We start from the raw sequence: 20,246 nt of genomic DNA, 5'->3' as shown, positions 1-20,246 counted from the left end.
AGATAGCCTGGAGCTGCAAACTTCCCATGAGGCACATACTATCCTGAGAAACCAAGAAAGACATCAATAAAGCTATGATGATTCTACCCCAAAGCAAATCAGAATCCTTCAGTACCCTAAGATAATTTCAAGGATGAGAACAGAAGCCAGACAAGAGCCTTGGTGAGAATTTGTACCTGGCCCCTTACATGTTCCCTTCACTCCTGCTTTTTACTTCCCACTTTTCATTCTCTCAATCCCCTTTTTAAAAACCCCTCCGTTGGGCCGGCCCAGTGGCGCACTGCTATAGTGCGCCGCTTGGGAGTGCGGCGGCGCTCCCGCCGAGGGTTCGGATCCCACATACAGACTGGTTCCCGCTCACTGGCTGGGCAAGGTGTGGGCGCGACACCAAGGGTTGCGATCCCGTTGCCAGTCCCGGTCCGGTACGGGCGTGACACTGAGGGTTGTGATCCGTTGCCGGACACGAAAAAAGACAAAAAAAAAAAAAGGAAGAAAAAAAAAAAAAACCCTCCGTAAACTTGAGTCTTTGAGATGGTTTTAATCTGGTCATTCTCCTTGAGGATTACTTGGGAGATGGTTTTACCCTGACCATTCTCCTTGAGGTTTACCAGGGAGATGGGTTAGCTTGCCATCTCCCTCAGGTTACCAGTATTCCTGAATAAAGCCGACTTCCTATTTCATCAACAATTTGACTTTTGAGTCGTTTGTTTCTGTTTTGGCGGCAGACAGCTGGACTTGCGTTCAGTAACATTATGTCCAATGCCGCTGATAGATCAAGTAAGATAAGTCAAGTAAGATATGGAGAACTGACCACTGTATTTAGTGCTGTGAAAGTCACTTGTTTCCTTGACAGAAATAGTTTTGACAGAGTAATAGCAGGTGAAAGTCTGGGGTATGTTCCAAAGGGAATGGCAGAAGAGAAATTAAAGATACTTACTATAGATCATTCTTTCAGGAAGTTTCTCTGAAATGGGAAGGAGAGATATGTAGGGGTAGTTGGAGAGTGGAAACAGGCCAAGAGAAAAAAAAATTTAGTTGATCTAGTTGAGATGGGGGTAAAAAGATGGTATACAATGCAACAAGGAGAGATATGTAGGGGTAGTTGGAGAGTGGAAACAGGCCAAGAGAAAAAAAAATTTAGTCGATCTAGTTGAGATGGGGGTAAAAAGATGGTATACAATGCAACAGCCCACTAAACTCTATTTTAGGTTTCTAGGAAGACTGCTATAAAGAACTAATGCTGTTTGCCAGATAACCAGGTATCTAGACCAAAATGAAAAGCATCACCAGTGGATGCTTGTAGTAGATAAGGAAGTGTCCGTGAATTTTTGGATAATTTTGTTTGGGGTGTGGGGTATTATGTTGTTCCACTCACATTCAAAGTTGTACCTGTTCTCCTAGATTTATTTTTTTAATTTAAACTCTTTCCTTTCTGATAAAATATATACATACATAATGTGTTGCATATATAACCCCCAATTTACAAATAGGTTTTGTTTTAGAAAACTGTTTTTTCTAAAGCAAAGTCAATAGTTTATAATTCAGAATATATTTTCCCATAAAAATAATTGTTCCATTTCTAAGCCATCGAATGTCAATTCAATCCATAAAAGTAGGTGATTTGCATGTGTAAATATGCAATAGTTCCAACAGCACTTCTGATGGAAATTGGGTGTTTGCAACAGTGTACAGAGCACCATGGCTGCTGCTCTCTGGGTGCTAACAGTCCAATAGGAAAAGAGATGACCACACACATAAATGTAAGACTGCAAGTGTAATAGGTGTTATGATGAGAGGAACACTATCTTCCTCTGAAAGGACATAATGGTATTTCATACAATCAGAAAGATCAGCAAAAGCAGGGGTCAGCAGAATGAACCACAGAGTTGAAAAGAAGAGTGACAAGGCATGAACACACTTTTCTCAGAGCCACTCTGAACAGCATTCCTTCCCTCAGGACATTCCTCAGCTCTAAACCGATGACAATGATGACCAGTGCTGGGGACCGAAGGTCCTGAGGGGACTGGTAGGATCTAACGCAGCATTTCTAAAAATATGTTTCCCAGGACTACCTCATTCAGAACTCCCAGGCTTCTATTGGGTCAAACTATCTGGGACAGAGGCCTGGGAATAGGCATTTGAAACAAGTTTGTGGGTGCTCTCGATGCACACTAAAGTGTGAGACTGCTCTCTGTGAATCTAGGTGATAATGTTGCATCCTTTCAGCAGAATCTCTAGTGATGGCAGGCAAGAGTTTAGAGGCACACCCATGGGGATAGGAAGCAAGGAGAAGGGACTTGAGTAGGGGACGTAGTGATAAGGATAAGCAACGGTGGGACAAGGTCAGAGGCAGAACAAACATGCTTGAGGCTGGGTGTGGAGTGGCAGTTTGCCATCACTGGTAACTGCATTATTTATCAAGGAGCCATACTTGGGTTTTAATCAAACTCTGATACTTAATAGCTGTGTAAACTTGGACAATGACCTCTGTATGTCTTAGTTCCCTCATCTGTAAACAAGAATAATAATAGAAAATCTACCTTATGTAATGTTTATTTTACAGAGTGTTGGGAGGATTAAATAAAATAATATCCATTAAGCATCTGGCACATATACTGTAGCAGTCATTATTAACAAGGTACTTGTGACCTATCAGATACTTTGATATATGTTCTCTTGTTTATTCTCAGAATAACCTTACGAGAAAGGTATTACTGTAACCCTCAAAATTTTGCATCTCCAGTCCTGACCTCTTTTGGGGGCTCCAGAATCGTGTATTTGATGATCTAGTCAACATCTCCTCTTGGATGCCTACCTGGGCATCTCAAACTTAGTATGTTCAAAATAGAACTCTCGATTCTCCCCACTCCACTTCCTCACCTGCTATTCCCCAGACTGATCAGTTTAAATAAATAGCATCACTATTCACCCAGCCATCAAACCAACAATGGAGGAGTCTTCTTAATTCCTCTCTTTTCCTCATACCCACATCTACCCCATTAGCAACTCCTGCTGGCTCCACTTCACCACCTCCCTGCTGCCACCACTTCCCATCTGAAACTTCTCACTAAGTCTCAGACTACTCCAACAGCTCCTTTACTCGTCTTCCTTCAACTCTTATCCTTTAGAGTTGATTCTCCACACTGCAGTGAGTGATCTTTTAGTAATAAATCAGTTTTGGGGTGATGAAAATGTTCTAAAATTGCAATGATGGTTAAACAACTCTGTGCACATACTAAAAACGACTAAATTGTACACTTTGGCTGGATGAATTGTATAGTGTGTAGATTATATCTCAATAAATTTCTTTAAAAAATAAACCATGCATCCTGACCAATAATTCTGAAATTGCCATATGTGCTACAAATAAATAGCATAAGTACAAACAAAAAGGACAGAGCAAATAAGTAAATAGAGAGTGGATGACAGGAATGAGGTTTCTCACCACTGGAGAGGGAAGTTACAGCAGCCAAGAGGGAAAGGTCTAGAGAGTGCTGGATTACAGTCAGATACTTCAGTACAACTCATGTGTAGTCTAATGTAGATACAGCTGGATAGAGAAATCATCATAAATGTGTGTGGGCAGATATTGATTTCCAGTACCATTCTCCAATCTAAGGAACCAGGGATCCTTGGAGAAATGGTTCCTGTAGGGCTGGAGCACGTTGTAGTGCCAGAAAGTAAGGAAGGTGTGCAAAAAACAAAATAAAGAAGGTATGTCAAAGGAGCACAGGATGTAACCTAAAAGAGCTCCCATAGCCAGAGATGGAACAATCTGAGCAACAAAATAAATAATGTAGTACTTGATTATAATCCAAAGTAGAAAACAAATGTCCATGAGTCCATACGGATATAAATAAATGACTGAATAAATAAACAAATAGGAGTACACAGAGGAGGACGATACTTCCCTTTCTAGGGGGTAGAGCTTAATTCCTGCCCTACCCCCTGCCCTTGAGTGTGGACCATGCTTAGTGACTTGCTTCCAAAGAATAGAGTAGGAAGAGTGGAGAAGCCTCGTAAACACTACCTTAGGCAGGTGACCAAGGTCAACGTCATCAGCATAAGTCATGTTAACAGCACGTACCCCTATGATGTGATGAGAAGGGCACTTTACCACCGTGGTACTCTTCTTCAATCATACTCCAGTCACGAGAAAACCATGAACACTCTACAAAATACCTCACCAGGACTCCTCAAAACTGTCAAGGTCGGGCTGGCTGGTTAGCTCTGTTGGTTAGAGCATGGTGCTGATAACACCAAGGTCCAGAGTTTGATCTCTGTACCAGCCAGCCACTAAAACCAAAAAAAATCCCCCAAAATCAAAAATACCTGTCAGTGTCATAAGAAAAGACTAAGAAACTGTCAAAGACCAGATGAGACCAAGGAGACATGATGACTAAATGAGATGTGATGTCCTGGAACAAAAAAAGGACAATAGTAGACAAACTAGTAAAGTTCGAATAAAGTCTGGAATTTAGTTGATAGTAATGTACCGATGTTGATTTCTTAGTTGTAACAAATGTACCAATGCAACATAAGATGTCAATAGTAGAGGAAACAGAGAGGGGTATATGGGAACTCTATTGTACTATCTTTGCAACTTTTCTTTAAATCTAAAACTACTCTAAACCAAAGTTTATTAAAAAATACTTTTAAAAAATCGGATCCTATCCTCCCACATGATCTGGCCCCTAGCTACTTCTCCCAGCTCGATTCCTGCTGCTTGTCCTTCTGCTCACTGTGCTTCGGCCACACTGACCTTTCTGCTATTCCAAGAAAACACCAAGTTCATTCCCACCATGGGACCTTTATACTTCCCATTCCCTTAGCCTGGAACATTCTTCCCTCAGATTCTGGCACAGCTCTCTTTTTCCTCACATCATTCAGGCTCCTGATTAAATGTCACCTCTTCAGAGAGTCCTTCCCTGATCACCCAGTCTACAAGCTAAAACTCTCTGCCCCATTCACTCTCTATTTTTCTGCATAGCATTGATCATTATCTTTCATTATATTACAAAACTTTTTTTCCCCCGTCTTCTCCACTAAATGGAAGCTGCATGAAAGCAGGGACTTATCTTTACACAGCTAAATCACCATCTCCTCCTAGTGCCTGGCACTTGTTAGGCGCTCAGCAAATATTTGCTGATTAATAAATTACTTCTAAAGATGAAGTCATTAATTACTTCTAAAGAAGTACTTAAGTGTAAAGAGTTCACCCAACAGGGAGGTGACAGAGCTGGACCCTGAACCCAGCCGGGCTGACCTGCTTCAGAGCTCGTGTTGTTCCCATTGCATCGGGTTTTCTTCTCCCAAAGCAAAACGGAGTGGACAACAGTGAAGGACAGGAGGAAACAGCATGTATCAGCGGCTGAGAGGGCAGGGGGCTCCTGAAGCTGAGTCATTCAGACCCAAGCACTCAAGCCCTTGGCGGAGGCAGCTGCGAGTACATGAGCACAGTTAGTACTCTATGGCTATAACCAGGGAGCTGACCTACACTTGGGAAACAGACAATGCGGGGCACAAGTTTAGACTGAATCCTCTTTTGTGACCTTGAATTGACAGGTAGAGCTGAGTGAGATTTTCTCATGGTATCTCAATTTCTTCATCTGTAATGTAAGTGAAAATACAGAATTTGGGGATTATTACAAAGTGTTGTTATAATAGAATTTTTTTTAAAAATTTTATTTATTTATTTATTTTTTCTTTAAATTTTTATTTTGTCCATATACAATGTGGTTGATTATTGTGGCCCATTACCGAAACCTCCCTCCCTCCTCCTTCTCCTCCCTCCCACCCAACAATGTCCTTTCTGATTGCTTGTCTAATCAACTTCAAGGAATTGTAGTTGTTATATCTTCTTCCCCACTGCGGTTTGTGTGTGTGTGTGTGTGTGTGTGTGTGAATTTATTTATTTATTTTTAGCTCCCACCAATTATAATAGAATTTAAGATAATAATTTGTTTTCCAAAGAAGAGGGCATCTTCTTAAATGTGTAACACTTTGAAATAATGGTTGTCAGAATTACTCTCATTGTTGAAACGATCTCTATTGCACTAGTTGAGCCTGGTACAACAACTATTTACTAATATTATCTTCCTCGGTGGAGGCAGTCCTCCCAATTATTAATCACCAGCTGCTCTCTGAATAAGAGTATATGTTATATTCTTAAATATCCTGACAACTCAAACAGTCAGCCACACTGATCTTAACCAAGCCCTTGAGCATTTTGAAGTGAGATAATAGAGATTCATCTCCACATCTGATATTCCAAATTTCAGAGGGGCCAAAATTTGTATCTCTGATTATTGCTACTGTTACTGCAATAATCAGAAAGAAACACTATTAATGAAATAGACGTAAAGGCCTACTAAACCTGCTGTAATCATATTTCATCATCTTTCTATGTTGAGTCCAATAATGAACCACAATATACTGATTTCTAAAGTACCTTTTATTGGCTCTGAAATTCTATGATTCTAAGTAATAAGAACAGTCTGTCTTTAGAGCTACATTTCTTCTTTTTAACATCTTTTTTCTAAATCCAAGAAGAAGTGAAATGCTCATTTTTCTCAAAGGGCCAGAAAGTAAATATTTTAGGCTTTGCAGGCCACAGAAGTTCTGTTTCAACTATTCAATCTGCCACTGTAGGGAATGCAGCCATGACAATATGTAAACAAATGGACACGGATGTGTTCCAATAAAACTTCATTTACAAAAACAGGCTGCTACCCATAGGCTGTAGTTTGCCAACCCCTGCCCTAGTGTATACCAGGTGGTGTCTGGGAAGCACTCTGAGGCCAGGTATATACCTGTACACCATGCCAATATCTGACAGGAATTCAGGAGTTTTTGTCTTATATTTCCAAATTTAGTTCAATGTTGGGAACTAAAGCAGCCTAGAGCCACATAAGTAAATCGGAAGCACTCTGAGGCCAGGTATATACCTGTACACCATGCCAATATCTGACAGGAATTCAGGGGTTTTTGTCTTATATTTCCAAATTTAGTTCAATGTTGGGAACTAAAGCAGCCTAGAGCCACATAAGTAAATCTACTTTGATTCCAAATCCACTCTAGAACACTTCTATGCCTCAGATGAGTTTTACGTAACCCTAGGGAATTTACTGCATGATAGCTGCACACTTCCAAGTTGACATAGCAATCCAGGAAGAGCAGCTCTGGCACTTACCCACCTTTCTTCCTAATAAATGTTCTAGCCCAGGATCAATTCCAGGGTGTTCCTAGTCTACCAGAAACATTCCAAGCTGCAATATGCTATTTTGGATCGTCCCTGCCGACTTCTTGCCACAATAGCCATATGGATCTCAGTTGCTCCTCAGCTGGGTCTAAATGTGAAGGTAATGTGGTAACATCTTGTGGACGAGGGCTTGCAAAATGACTGAGGGCCAAAGCACAAGAACAGGAATGCAAAAGGAACCACAGCAAGTAACTGAAGTAACCAGAGGTCAAAATGAAGTTCAAAAGCCAAATTTAAGAAATAAGACAGGAGTATCAAGCTGACTCAGGGATCAAAAGCAACACAAGGTGGGTACTAGATATGAATGCTGCCTCACTGCCTGCAACACTTGGAAATCTGCTTTGGAATAATGTTCTTGCCTTGCCTTCTGTCTTTGGAGCTCACGAAAGTGCTTTTTCTGTTTTTGGTCAATGACAGGATCCCTAACGTGGTTATTTTAGGAAACAGGTATAGCTCTAAAGGGTTTACCTATGAGGTCAGAAAACAGGATAATGAATCATCCTTTGAGTCAACTATAAATATATCAAGTTCAATGTAGGCACAGTTGGGATTTTGGTTGGAAGGCAAACTGAATTGCCTGGCACAGAACAGCCATATAATAAATATTTAGATGTACGGAATTTTCAGTATATTTATCAAGCGTCTACTATGTGCCAAATACTATAGAAGGCGCTGAAACTACAGTGATAAACAAATGTGGCTCCATCCTTGTGAAGTACAGTCTTGAGAGGAGCACTGACATTAATCAGGTATTTATAAGTGTGGGGAATGTTATAGAACAGTATCATAAAAAGAGGATTTAGTCTGGTCTAGTAGGTCAGAAAAGTCCTCCTTCGGAAAGTGACATTTAAGTTAAAATATGGGTGATGAATAGGTGTTATCTGGGTAAAGATGTGGATGAAAGGGTTCCCAGCAAAGGGAATAGTATGTGCAAAAGCCCAGCTGACAGAACTGACAATATATTCTACATACTGCAAGAATTCCTGTGGGGCTGAAGCTTCAAGAGTAGGGGAGACAGGCAGGGCATGTGCAAAGCCTGACAAGCCATAGGAAAGAAATGGCATTTCTTGTAGGGACAGTACAGTGCTCCTGAGTTTGAAGCAGGGGACTGTCAAGCTCAGATATGTGCTTTTGAAAGATGACTATCTACAGTGTAAAAGGCAGACTAGAGTTTGGCAAAAAAGAAGGCAAGAAACTCAGCAAGGAAGCCACGCAGTGATCCAAGTGAGAGCTGATTCTTTGGCTTGCATTAGTGTGTGGAAAGAAGAGGTTGGATATGAGAGGTATGAAGAAAAAAATCAATAGTGACTTCTTGAATTGTATACATTTATCAAAACTCATCAAATTGTACACTTAATTGGTGAATTTTATTGTATAAATTGTAACTCAAGAAAGCTGAAAAAAAAATAGTGATTTAGTGATTAGCTGGCTGGGGTGGGGGTGAAGGAGAAAGAGAGGACGGAGCCAGAAAGATTCCCAAGTTTCTGGCTTCAGCAAGAGTTGACGGTGCTGGAAGACCAGGTTGACATCAAGGTGTCTGTGAAACATCTAAGTGGAAGTGTCAGGTAGGGAGTTGGATAAATGATTCTGCAACTCAGGAGATTGATTTGGATTGGAGATTAGATGTGGGATCACTAAACTGGGTGTGTAGGGAAGAAGGCCTAAGATAGAGCCCTGCAGAACAGTGGCATAGAAGGAATGGGCAGAGCTGGAGGAGTTCATAACAAAGAACAAGGAAGGAAGCCGAGGAGAGAAGGGACCGAACATTAGCTACACACTGCAATTTAGGGCATACCAAAAAGCTTAGTCACTTTCACTCTAGAATTCGATCTCGTCGCTGTTGTTTTCCTTCTTCTTCTGCTAAAATGTAAGACTAGGAGGTGACCATGGTCACCTTTCACATAGACTGGCCTCCAAACTTCAAACAGACAAAACACCTCAAGGAAGATCCACATGGAAGCTCTATCAGAAATGCTATATGAGAAACTCAGACAGCATTTCAGTGTCTTCCACGACAAATGTGTAAATCCAGCTGATTCCAACAGCAAGTTATAAGACAATTCTCTGACTCTGGGAAGTCCTGAGTTTCGGGAAAATGTCAGTAGTTGCTGTCACAGTGGGAGAAATTTGTGGTGGAACCCACCAAAGAAGCAAGAAGACACAGAAAGATTCCAGTTAAAACCCAAATACCCAGAATAGTCAGTGACTTCAGCAAGAAAGCCCTTATGTAAGTGAATACAAGATAGAGATTAGCACTGAAAGCTGCACGTTCCAGAGCAGAGTTCATAACTTTGGATCACAGTGTGTCAAGTTATGTCCTATTAGGTCAATACATCAATATGATAAACACATGCATTAGTGTGTAATAAACATATTAACTGGTTTCCAAATGCCTGATTGAGACTCTCAGATCAATAGGGTAAGAAATGTCATTCTTCTTTAACATGTGATCCTGTAACACATCATAAATAATTCTGAGAGCAAACTAAGATCCTTCTCTCTTCTGCCACTGAAAAAATACAACATCAAGGTGCTGTGGATTGAATGTGCCCCTAAAGCTCATTGAAGCTTGATCTTCATCGTGACAGTGTTGAGAGGGTGGGAAATCTGACTATGGCAGCGTTGAAAGGTGGGGCCTATAAGAAGTGACTGGATCATGAAGACCATGCCCTCGTGAATAGACTAATCCACCTGGGGAGTTGTCACAGGAGTGGCCCTCGTGGCTTTATAAGGAGAGCAAGTGAGCACGTGAAAGAGCTCTTGCCATCCTCGCCATGTGGTGACTGCCTGTGCTGCCACAGGAATCTGTAGAGAGTCCCCACCCAGAAGAAGGCCCTCACCATATGTGCCCCCTGGATCATGGACTTCCCAGCCTCCGCCTCCAAAACTGTAAGAAATAAATTTCATTCCTTTTAAAATTACCCAGTTGCAGACATTTTGTTATAAGCAACAGGAAATGAACTAATACACAAGGCATTAGTGTGGAAGAGATGGATTTGCAGGATGTAAAGACATTTCCCATCTGGATTATCTCTCCTCAAAGGACTGTGACCTACAAAGAGGGGAAAAGCATGGGGGAAAGACATCTTGTAACAACTCACTGCCTCACAGATTGCAGCTTTATGCGACCAACGCTGCTCAGGGGAAAGAGAACAGTGTGTGTCCTCACTGTACAGCAAGCTAACGAGAAAAAGGATGCTGTCCAGTGAGAACCTGTGGGAGAGAGAAACAATGCCAATGATGTGTGAGGTTCTCTGGATTCTTGGTGACAGCAAGGTCATGGAGAGGACGAGGTAGGTGGAATGACACGGAGCTAAGAATTGCTCAACACCATTCATCTTTACCACTCACTCTGCCCAGGGAGTCTCATCCTGATGAAATGGTGAGGGGAAGATGTTATCTAAATTTCCCAAACGACCTCTTTCCCAATACTAAATGCACCAAAAATCCTTGCCAAATAAAAATCAATGCGAGTATGTGTGGGCACAGGATGTTTGTGTCAGAAAGAGTGTGTGTGTGTGTGTGTGTGTGTGTGTGTGTGTGTACCTATATATATTTTCATGCTTGAGAGCACAAGGATACCATAAAAGTTAAAAAAAAAATCGAATAAAAGAGAAAACATATTTAATCCTTCCTCTTTCTCTGTGCCCCCCCCACCTTTATGTTTTCTCTTGAGTAAATAAGCTCAATGAAGGATCCACCATCAATCAATGCAACGGCTGGGCTTAATTTACATAAAATTCTAGTAATTGTTTAAATTTCCTTCTAGACAGTCATGTGAAATGCAGTGCAATATTATACATATATAATATATATAAAAGAATACCTCATTCTCCTTTATTTCTCTGCCATGAATGAAATAAACAGGGAATATTATAAGATTTTATCTATTTGAAATAAGTGGAAATGAAAATCCCCTTCCTAGCAGAGGGAGTACGGATTAAGAGGCATGCTGCAGCAAGACAATTTGGAGAGAAGGCGTTAGTTTCTGGTCAAAGCCTGGGGAGTCCTCCCCCTCAAGGAGCTTATCGAACAAACAGGTAATGACAATACAATAATATGTACAAGGTGCTATATGTACAAGGCTCATAGAGGAAGAACACAGTATAGTTTTAGGGTGTTAGGGAAGGCTTCCTAGAGGAACTGAAGCTGAGCTGAGAAGGAAGAATTAGAAGACAAAGAGAGGAGAATAGAGGCAAAAAGGATGGGCAGGCACGTGGGCAGAAGGGGCAGATGCAGCAACCTGACTGGGGGAGTGTGAGAGAGTCAAGGGCTTCTGAGTGCAAATGCCAAGTAGAGAGGGGCACGAAGCAGGGTGGCAGAGGCTAGCAAGGGCTGGCTCCAAAATGGCCTTATAAGCCACACTGAACAATGTGGACTTTATCCTGCAGAACTGTGCTGTCACTAGCTACATGTGCTGTTTAACTTCCAATTAATTCAAATAAAATAAAATCAAAAATTCATTTCCTCTGTCTCATTAGTCATATTTCAAGTGCTCGACAGCCTACAAAACATTTCCACACTATTAGAAAGTGCTGTGGAAAAGAAGAGCTAGTGGAAAGTTTTAATCAGGATAATAAATAATCAGATGTGTATTTTAGAAAAATCCCTCTAGTTCCAAAGAAAAACAGGCGGTAAAGTGGGGAGCAGACTGGAGGTTTCCTAAATAAGATCCACGATAAAGGTAAGAAGTGTACCACGGCACTGATCTGCTTTCAAGGTTTGCTTTACTAGCTAAAGTAAGAGGAAATATTTTAATAATTTGATATTAAAAGAGGTGGGATAAAAACCTCTGGTTAAACACAGTATGTCTAGGCTGGCTCACCGTGGGAATTTCAGCATCGTTATAGAAACTGTCGTTACACGCTTAGGCCGCGGCACACCACTGTCACCTGAAAGCAGAAACTGTGCCGTTGAGTCAGCTTCTTAAGAGGAGGTAAGGTCATGAGGTATTTAAGTTAAAAGCTTCCCAAGCACATATAAAAATGTGTAAAAAACTGTGTGTGTTCATGTGTGTATCAGAGAGAGAGACAACGTGTACAGTGAGGGAGGAGGAGAGTGTGCTTGTGGGGCATGGTGGAGAGAAAAAGTGTACGTACGTTCTACTGGTCACTTGTTGGGTCTAAACATTTGTATGTCCTTTGCTGGTGTGAATCTGAGCTGGGTGCAAGAATCTGGACAACAAGAACTCATGTTATGGGCTGATTCCCTGGTGTCCCACAGCCACCTCTAACTCAACATAACCGTGTTATATTCCTGCCCAAATCTTCCTCCTGTGTTTTGACCAAAGGTACCTGAACTCAAGCCAGAAAGGAACCTGGAAAATTATCCACCCTCTTCCTGGGTGGATATCATCCCATATCCAAAATCTACAGCATGTCGATCTGAACAAGACAAAACTAACTTGAGGTCTTTTGCCCCAAACCTGTTCCTTGCACTCTGCTCTGCTGACAGTCCATAATGGATGTGACTTTCAGTCACGTTCAGGACCTCAAGCCTCAATCCAATGAGAGGAGGAAACTATTAGTTACTATGCTTCTGTCAGCTTCAATTCTTCAAGCTAAGGCATTTAAGTATGGACTTGGAAATTCAAGCTTTCTGTTTGTACTAATCTGAGTTAGAACTGGTGAAAGGTTTACCTTAAATGCCTGAATGGAAACAGAATCTAGTCCCAACCCAGAAGCAGCTGAAAACTGGCAGTCTGCCCAGGCCATCAGATAGGCTTTGGAAATCTGCCAACAGCGAAGACCTTACAGTTCCCTAAGATTATGTGTTAATTTTCAATTACTCTGCTTTTCTGTCTTTAAAAAAAAAAGAGAGAGAGACTGGAGAAAAAATAATTCCTGTATTGACTTGGAGAGATTCCCATGAAGAATTCGTACAAACTACTTGTTTTCTGAAATCATCATTAATTCCTGCTTTTCACCCAAACTGTATTTTTCTCATTACACAAGCAGAGAGTCAGTGGACTGAGTCCACATAAGAATAATTTCTGGCTTGACCAATTTCATTTTGCCTCCTTTCTCAGGTTCCCCAACATTTCTGTTATTTTCAATCTAAAAAACCCAGCAGATTATAGTTTTTGTCATTCTACTATATTCTGTAGATAACAAGATAACCTCTTTAACTTGGCATCCAGCCAGAAAGCCATTTTAACACTATTATAGTGCAACTCATCCCTTAACTTGGTCATGTTTCTACAGTTCAGAAATAGTATCTATACTGTGGCATCATCTGGCCTTTAAAAATTGCTTTTCTTTCTTGTGAAGTATTAAAGTAAAAAAGCTCTAACTTGCCCTTACTTAAGATCTCCAGCAACTGGGACTACTCAGAATTGGCCCTAATATTTACCTGTTACCCACTCAAAGATGGTGTTAGGCCCCAACACGATACATCATCATAAAATGAACAAAAGAGAACAGAAAGCATTATTTAATCCTTGAGAAAAATAAAAATGAGGTGGTAGAGAAAAAAGAGATCTCCTGAAACAAATCTCCATGTAAATAGAGGGTGATATAATTTGTTTGCAAACATACATGCAGTTTTTTCAGGAACCACCCAAAAAAGAATCCTATAGCTATACCTCCTCAGTACCTCTACCTTTTCCATGGACTCTCAGCCAGCCATTCTGAATCTCCATTTCCAGAGCCTTTTAATTCCTGGGGTTGGCTTTCTTCTGGGCTTCTGTCATTGTCAGCTCAGGTTTTAGTTTTTTACAGTCTGTCAGACGTTACCACTGATCCATTTGCTTGGCTGCTTCCAAAATTATGTTGCTGTTGTCTCCTCTTCCATTTTTCTGTGTTTTTACTTTTTTTAAAAATTTTAATTTATCAATATACAGTGTAATTGATTTTTGTGTCTCTTTACCAATTCCTCTTTCCTCCCTCCCTCTCCCCTCTCCCCCCATCAGCACATCTGTTCACTTGTCTTAACAAGTTCAAGGAATTGTTGTGATTGTTGTGTCTTCTCCCCGCCACCCACTGTTTGTTTGTATATTTATTTATTTATCTATTTATTTATTTTTAGCTCCCACAAATAAGTGATAACGTGGTATTTCTCTTTCTGTGCCTCACTTATTTCACTTAAGTTTCTCTAAGTCCATCCATGTTGATATGAATCATAGTGTTTCATTCTTTTTTATTAGCAGAGTAGTATTCCATTGTGTAGATATACTACATTTTCCTTATCCACTCATCTGATGATGGACATCTGGGTTGGTTCCAACTCTTGGCTATTGTAAAGAGTGCCGTGATGAACACTGGGGAACAGGTATCCCCTCAACATGATGATTTCCATTCCTCTGGGTATATTCCCAGCAGTGGGATAGCTGGGTCATATGGTAGATCTATCTGTAATTGCTTGAGGAACCTCCATACCATTTTCCATAAAGGCTGCACCATGTTGCAGTCCCACCAACAGTGTAAAAAAAAATCTTGACCATCATTTTTGTGGTGTTTCAGGAGGAAACATAGGCAAATGTGGCTTCATATGCCACGTTATGTTACCTTCCTTTCCCCTCCTTCTATAAATTGCAATTATCCTATCTGCAGAGATCTGTATACTGGGTGTGTGTTTAAAATGCATCAGTTGGTTCATGGTTTAATGGGTTAATGAACCACAAAAAGACATACCCAGACCTGATCCAGACAAATGGACATGGCCTGGGTGGATCCTAGACCCAAGCGCCTTCCACAGGATGTGGGTAAGACTCTTGAGAAAGGTGTGAGTACATCTACAGTTGTACATGGAGAGCTGCCTGATGTGAAGAAGGAAAACTCTGGAAGTGAAAATGTGTATGGGATGCTCTGCCTGTGTGCATGTATGCGCTGTGTGCTGTGTGCTGGGTAGCAAAACAGTGGTCTGCCAATGATCTGTGTTATTTTTCTTTCCTGGGATCTTTCTCTTCTTTTCTTGCAGTATAACCTTGTTTTGGGGAAATGTTCCTCCCTCTGCTCTGGTGATAAAGGTCTAATGGGCATGGCCATCATATACACACAAGGATAGGCAGTAAAACAGGCCAGGACAACAAGAATCCTTCCTTGGATTTTTCTAACCCAAGGGAGGGAAAGCACAACTTCTGGAGTAACAAGGCTAGGGGTGTGTGTTTGAAACCATTGGCAGTGTTGGAAGTATCTGTTCCACAGTGGGAGGGAGAAAAGACGGCCTGCTGGAGAAGCAGCAGAGTTGGAGGGCATCCAGTGCTGGCACCTCCTTGATCCATGCACCCTTCTGCCCTTTCCTTTCTGCCTTTGCCTTTGCTTTGTGGGTCTGTGCCTTTTAAAGTTAGATTTTAATACTTGAAAGTAAAAGATGTAACTGATTTACCAACCAAATGCACAAAGAAAAAGTTTCATATTGAAGGTTTTTGTCACTGCCATAGTTATATGAAATTCCCATGGAATTGGAAAGGTTTAAGTATTCATAAATAATTAAAGCTAAAGCTTCAGAAGATATTAATAAATATTAGCATCATTTTCCACATTGGTCTCAATGTAAGGTGTGAGTTAAAATAGTACAATAGTAAGGAGCATAACAGTACAATTCACATCCTGAACCTTGGAGAAAAAGAGAGATAGACACAGGCCTAGGAGGAAATTAAATAGAGGAGCGGGATTTTTCAGTCTGTGTTTTAAAGCTCTGAATGTTTTTTATTGTTTGTTTTTAAATGTACTATTCGGATGCTTTCATTTTTTAAAATTTATTTATTTTTGGCAGCTAGCCGGTACAAGGATTGAACCCTGGACCTCGGTGTTTTCAGCACCACCCTCTAACCAACTGAGCTAACCAAGCAGCTCTGATGCTTTTAAAAGAAAGCAAATTTCAAGAAACTATTTAGTCTAAGGCAAAGACAAAATTTCTTTTCAGTTATAGAAATATCAATATGGGGATATTAAAAGAATATTATAGAGGGAAAATCCTACAGAACCTCTCACATGATAGCCAGCATCTTTGCCATTTATAAGGTCTTCTTCTGTAAAAAGTAACTCTTACAGTAAGATCACCTTTTATTTGGATTAATATATAATTATTTTTGATCTCTGTGGTTATCAGCATTTTTATACACTCTGCCTATTAAAAAGGTAAGAACTGGAGCGCTTAAATTTCTCCTGAAAGAACTGTGCATGTTTTTGTCTGATTCAGTGATTTATGTCCTATGCTGAGTTCTAAAAGAAACCTCTTATTTCTGGAGAGTAGCTTTGTTCCCCTGGAGGACTGCTGCCTCAGTAGAGCAAGGTTCTGTGGCTGGGCTTACTTGCTGGGCTCCTGGCTTTCATCAGACTCTGGAGACACAGGTCTGACTACGTTTAGAAGAGGGAAGAAAAACTGATGAGTCCTTGAAGAAGTAAATAGAATACCATGTGGAAATGTATACTATTTGGTTATAGGGGCCATGAAAAGCCAAGTCTATGAATTATGTAATTAATGTCCACATAGCATAATCTCATACTGCATATAAATGAAATCTCCTAAAATTCTAAGGATCATATTGTTAGGGTACGGGTATCTTGTTCCCATGGAGCCTCTATACAGGTTGCTCTTGGTAAGTTACAGAGCTCAATATTCCTTTATGGTTTGTGCTTTGGCTGCCTTTGGTCTACTGGTCAGCCCCTAGACAGTCTGTGATAACCACCTCTAGGACTGACTAATTCCACCCAGAAAGTGCTAGCTGAAACACTGACTTTAAAATAAAATCTTAATCCAGGCTATACTATCTTATCTGAAGCAGCTTTCAAAAATGGCAGATATCAGTTTGTGACCAACACCTACAGCTCACCACTTATAATTAAGCCTGGGGCTTAAGCCTGAGGGTTAGTCCGTCTAAAGAGGCAGCTGTGATTATTATTGCTTCTGAGCCCCTTCTTTCAATCTTCTCAAGCAATGAAACACTGTCTAGAAAGACTTACTCCTACCAGCCTCTGGCAGCCACATTCAGCTGTGGTCACTGAACATAGCACATCTTACATATGATGCTCCCTGTCACCAGGCACTTAGGGCCCTCATGTACTCAGGTGACTCAGAGTGACAAAACTAATGTATGAAGAGAACTCCTCAGATGAAGGGAAACCCTACTTAATAGATGATGTTCCTAGAACTAACATAAAACCTACAAGTTGAATTCTTTCAAAAATCTACCTTGGCTTCCTGGTTTTGAAATGGAAACATCCCTGATTTGGAGTCTGGGTATAAATGCTGAGGGTGTTTGACATAAACAATTAAGGCTAAGGACAGCGAGTTATTATAACATCTAGGTAGGGGAGGTTTAACTGCTTTGCATTCTTCCCCAAGTTTTCTGCTCCTCCTTGAGAAGGCATTACTTGTGAATTATTCTTTGTCTCTTCCTCACTTGTTCTCCCACTCCAGTTTACTTCCTAAATAATAAAACAATATATTAAATACTCACATAAACCCCACAAGGTAGATATTATTATTGTCCCCACTTTATAGATAAAAAATTAAAGATAAGAAACATGTTCAAGGTCAGGCAAGAGCCAGGACTCAAACTCAGACAACCTGGCTCAGCAGTCCATGCTCCAGTGCATGATACCAATCCCCTCTGTCCAAAAGCAGCAGCTTGGCTGTTTCTCAGCTACAAGAATCTTAACGAGGCTGTGGGCAAGTACTCTTACCTGGTCAGGGTCCTGAGTCTCCACGTGGATAATGCTGTGTTTTCAGGTAACTCTGATTTATTAAGTCCCTAAATCCTCTCTTCCAGGGTAGCTGTACAGTTTACTCCTTAGCTTCCTTCCAAGTCTATTTCCCAAACTTACTTGATGATAAGAATCACCTGGAATGGGTGTTTAAAGTGTGGCTTCTCAGGTGCCTATCTTTAGAGATTCTGATTCACTGGGTCTGATGTGGTCCCAGAAATCTGTAATTTTAACAAGTGATGCAGGTGATTCTTCTCATCAGTCAAGTTTGAGAAACAATGCCCTAGGAGTTTTAGCCTATGGGAACAAACATCGTTGGTCTTAAGTACTATATATTAAGTCAAAATGTTATTAAGCAGAAGACATTTCTATAGCTGAATTAACCCAAAGCAATCAGTACATACAGCACAAAGTGGTTTTTTTTTTTTTTTTTTTTTTTTTTTCCAGAAAGGACTTGAGGGGTGGGTTGGAATGTCTTTGAGATTTTTTTTTTCTTTTTGAGTGATGAGTTAGAAAGAATTCTTTAATGGTCGTGCCCTTGAGGAAGCTTCTGCATTGCTCTGGTCATGGAACATCTTAAATCAAATAGAAAGTAAGCTATTTCATATGGTTCTTGTAAGTCCTGCCTAAGAGAATTTTGGAGAAAAGTAAATTAAATAAAGAGGAGAAAGGAGTACACAGTAGTTCTAGTTCCTTGAAGGACCCTAAAGCAAACTCTTTGTATAACTAAGAGAGAGGAACTAAGGCTTTTCAACTTAAATGTTTATAAATTATATACAGAATGACTTAGGAGAATATTTTATAAGGGATTAATTCAATTTACATAGTCGAATCAGAAAGCAGAAATGATCTTTGACACTTAAGGAACTCAAATCCAAAACTGCTGAAACTCATGATAATCAAAATATTGTTTAATGTTAAAAAAAGATCTCAAAAATGCTTAATCTGCTCTGACACTATGTTCACTGCTTGTCACAAATGAACTTTCTACCTGAGGCACCCCTCAAAGACAAATGTCAATTGCTGTTTTTGTGAGCTAGTAGCAAAAAAAAAAAGGAAGATAAAAAGTAGAAAATAATATTAAAAGACAGTCAAAGGAGGAGGAAAAAAGCCAGTCCTTTCTGCTGTGTGGAACCACTCTGCTTCTCAGGCCTCACTTCTGAAGGGGGTGTTGTAAATCAGTAGCAGAGGCCTGCACTCAATTTTGAGGCACAACACATACATACCTCTTGGTGGGAGTTGGCACTCCAGAGGACATGTGGCTAACTGTAGTGTCATTCATATTAGTCAGAGGGCGAGGAGGACTGAAAGAAAAGACATTTACATTAAATTAATAATTACCAACTTGACAGGGAAAACAAGCAAAAGAGCGATAAGGGCAAAGGAAACAACTATCACTCCTGATAAGCAAAGTGGGACCCACGGGGAGTGGGGGTGGACATAGGTACTTCAAGCCTGAGTAAATTTAACAAATTAAATTACCAGTTTACTAATTATAAACACACCACTACAGGTCATAATTTTGCTTTGTGATTTTAGTACAGAAGAATTTGAATTCTTCCATTTAGTTAATTTCTCTACATTTTCGGTATGGGATTACTGGTGTTTGATATTTGTTGTATATTACAAAGGTCAAAACATCAAGATACATACTTTCCCTGACATCTGGTTACATTGCCTTCCCTCAAATTTAGTTTGCAAACTTTCAACCAAAACAATTCATCTGTTAAATACTAATTCAAAATAAGACTCTGGAGCAAACTTTTATTAATTCTTTACTAGAATCTTAACAATGAATCCAAATTTTATACCTTTACCCTAACTAGAATGATGTCTTTTATAACCTAGTCCAAATTTAAATTCGAAGGTAAGCATTTTTGGTAACTTGTCTTTAGCTGCTGGTTTTCTGGACTGAAAGTCTATTGCACCCTCTTGTGAGAGTCTTGAATGAATGAATCCACACTTACCAAAAGGAGTCCATTATCTTGCCTTCCAGCAATTTTTCAACTCCTTTCTCTCCCTACCAGGTTCAGCTACAAAAGATTTCTGTCTTGTATCTGGAGCCAAATGACTATTGCTAAATATTCCTCCTCCTGGGAAATCTCATACTTCCTCTCCTATACTGAAAGAAGTACTTCTCAGAGAGATTTGTCCATCAAAAGGAGAAAAGTGAAGCCAAAAAGTCCTTCCCTTATGTAGGTCCTTGGGAACTAGCTTCTGGTTTTTCCTTACCTTTAATAGCAGAGTTAATTATGTAAAATGTTTTTGTAGAGGTTACACTTAGCAATTATTAGTGAATATTAAGTGATCATAGCCTTTTTAGTTTTGCAGCTTTC

The 20,246-nt window shown here is 40.2% G+C and overlaps 1 protein-coding gene across 1 annotated transcript in view; it reads right to left on the bottom strand.

Moving 5' to 3' along the window:
• The window catches only part of LOC103601317 (dystrobrevin beta), an 88,531-nt gene extending 68,640 nt beyond the window's left edge, over window positions 1–19,891 (bottom strand). Inside the window, exons 1-2 of the mRNA XM_008585704.1 lie at window positions 19,878–19,891; window positions 19,137–19,214 (exon numbers count right to left, since the gene is read on the bottom strand). Coding sequence (XP_008583926.1) covers window positions 19,137–19,214; window positions 19,878–19,891 — 92 coding nt within the window. The remainder of the gene's footprint in view (window positions 1–19,136; window positions 19,215–19,877) is intronic.
• Between the last annotated feature and the right edge of the window lie 355 nt (window positions 19,892–20,246).

Source organism: Galeopterus variegatus, unplaced genomic scaffold, assembly GCF_000696425.1.
Source record: "Galeopterus variegatus unplaced genomic scaffold, G_variegatus-3.0.2 Scaffold3677, whole genome shotgun sequence".
Lineage (NCBI taxonomy): Eukaryota > Metazoa > Chordata > Mammalia > Dermoptera > Cynocephalidae > Galeopterus > Galeopterus variegatus.
Note: the sequence above shows the minus strand (reverse complement) of the source record. Positions and strands in the feature narration are given on the sequence as shown.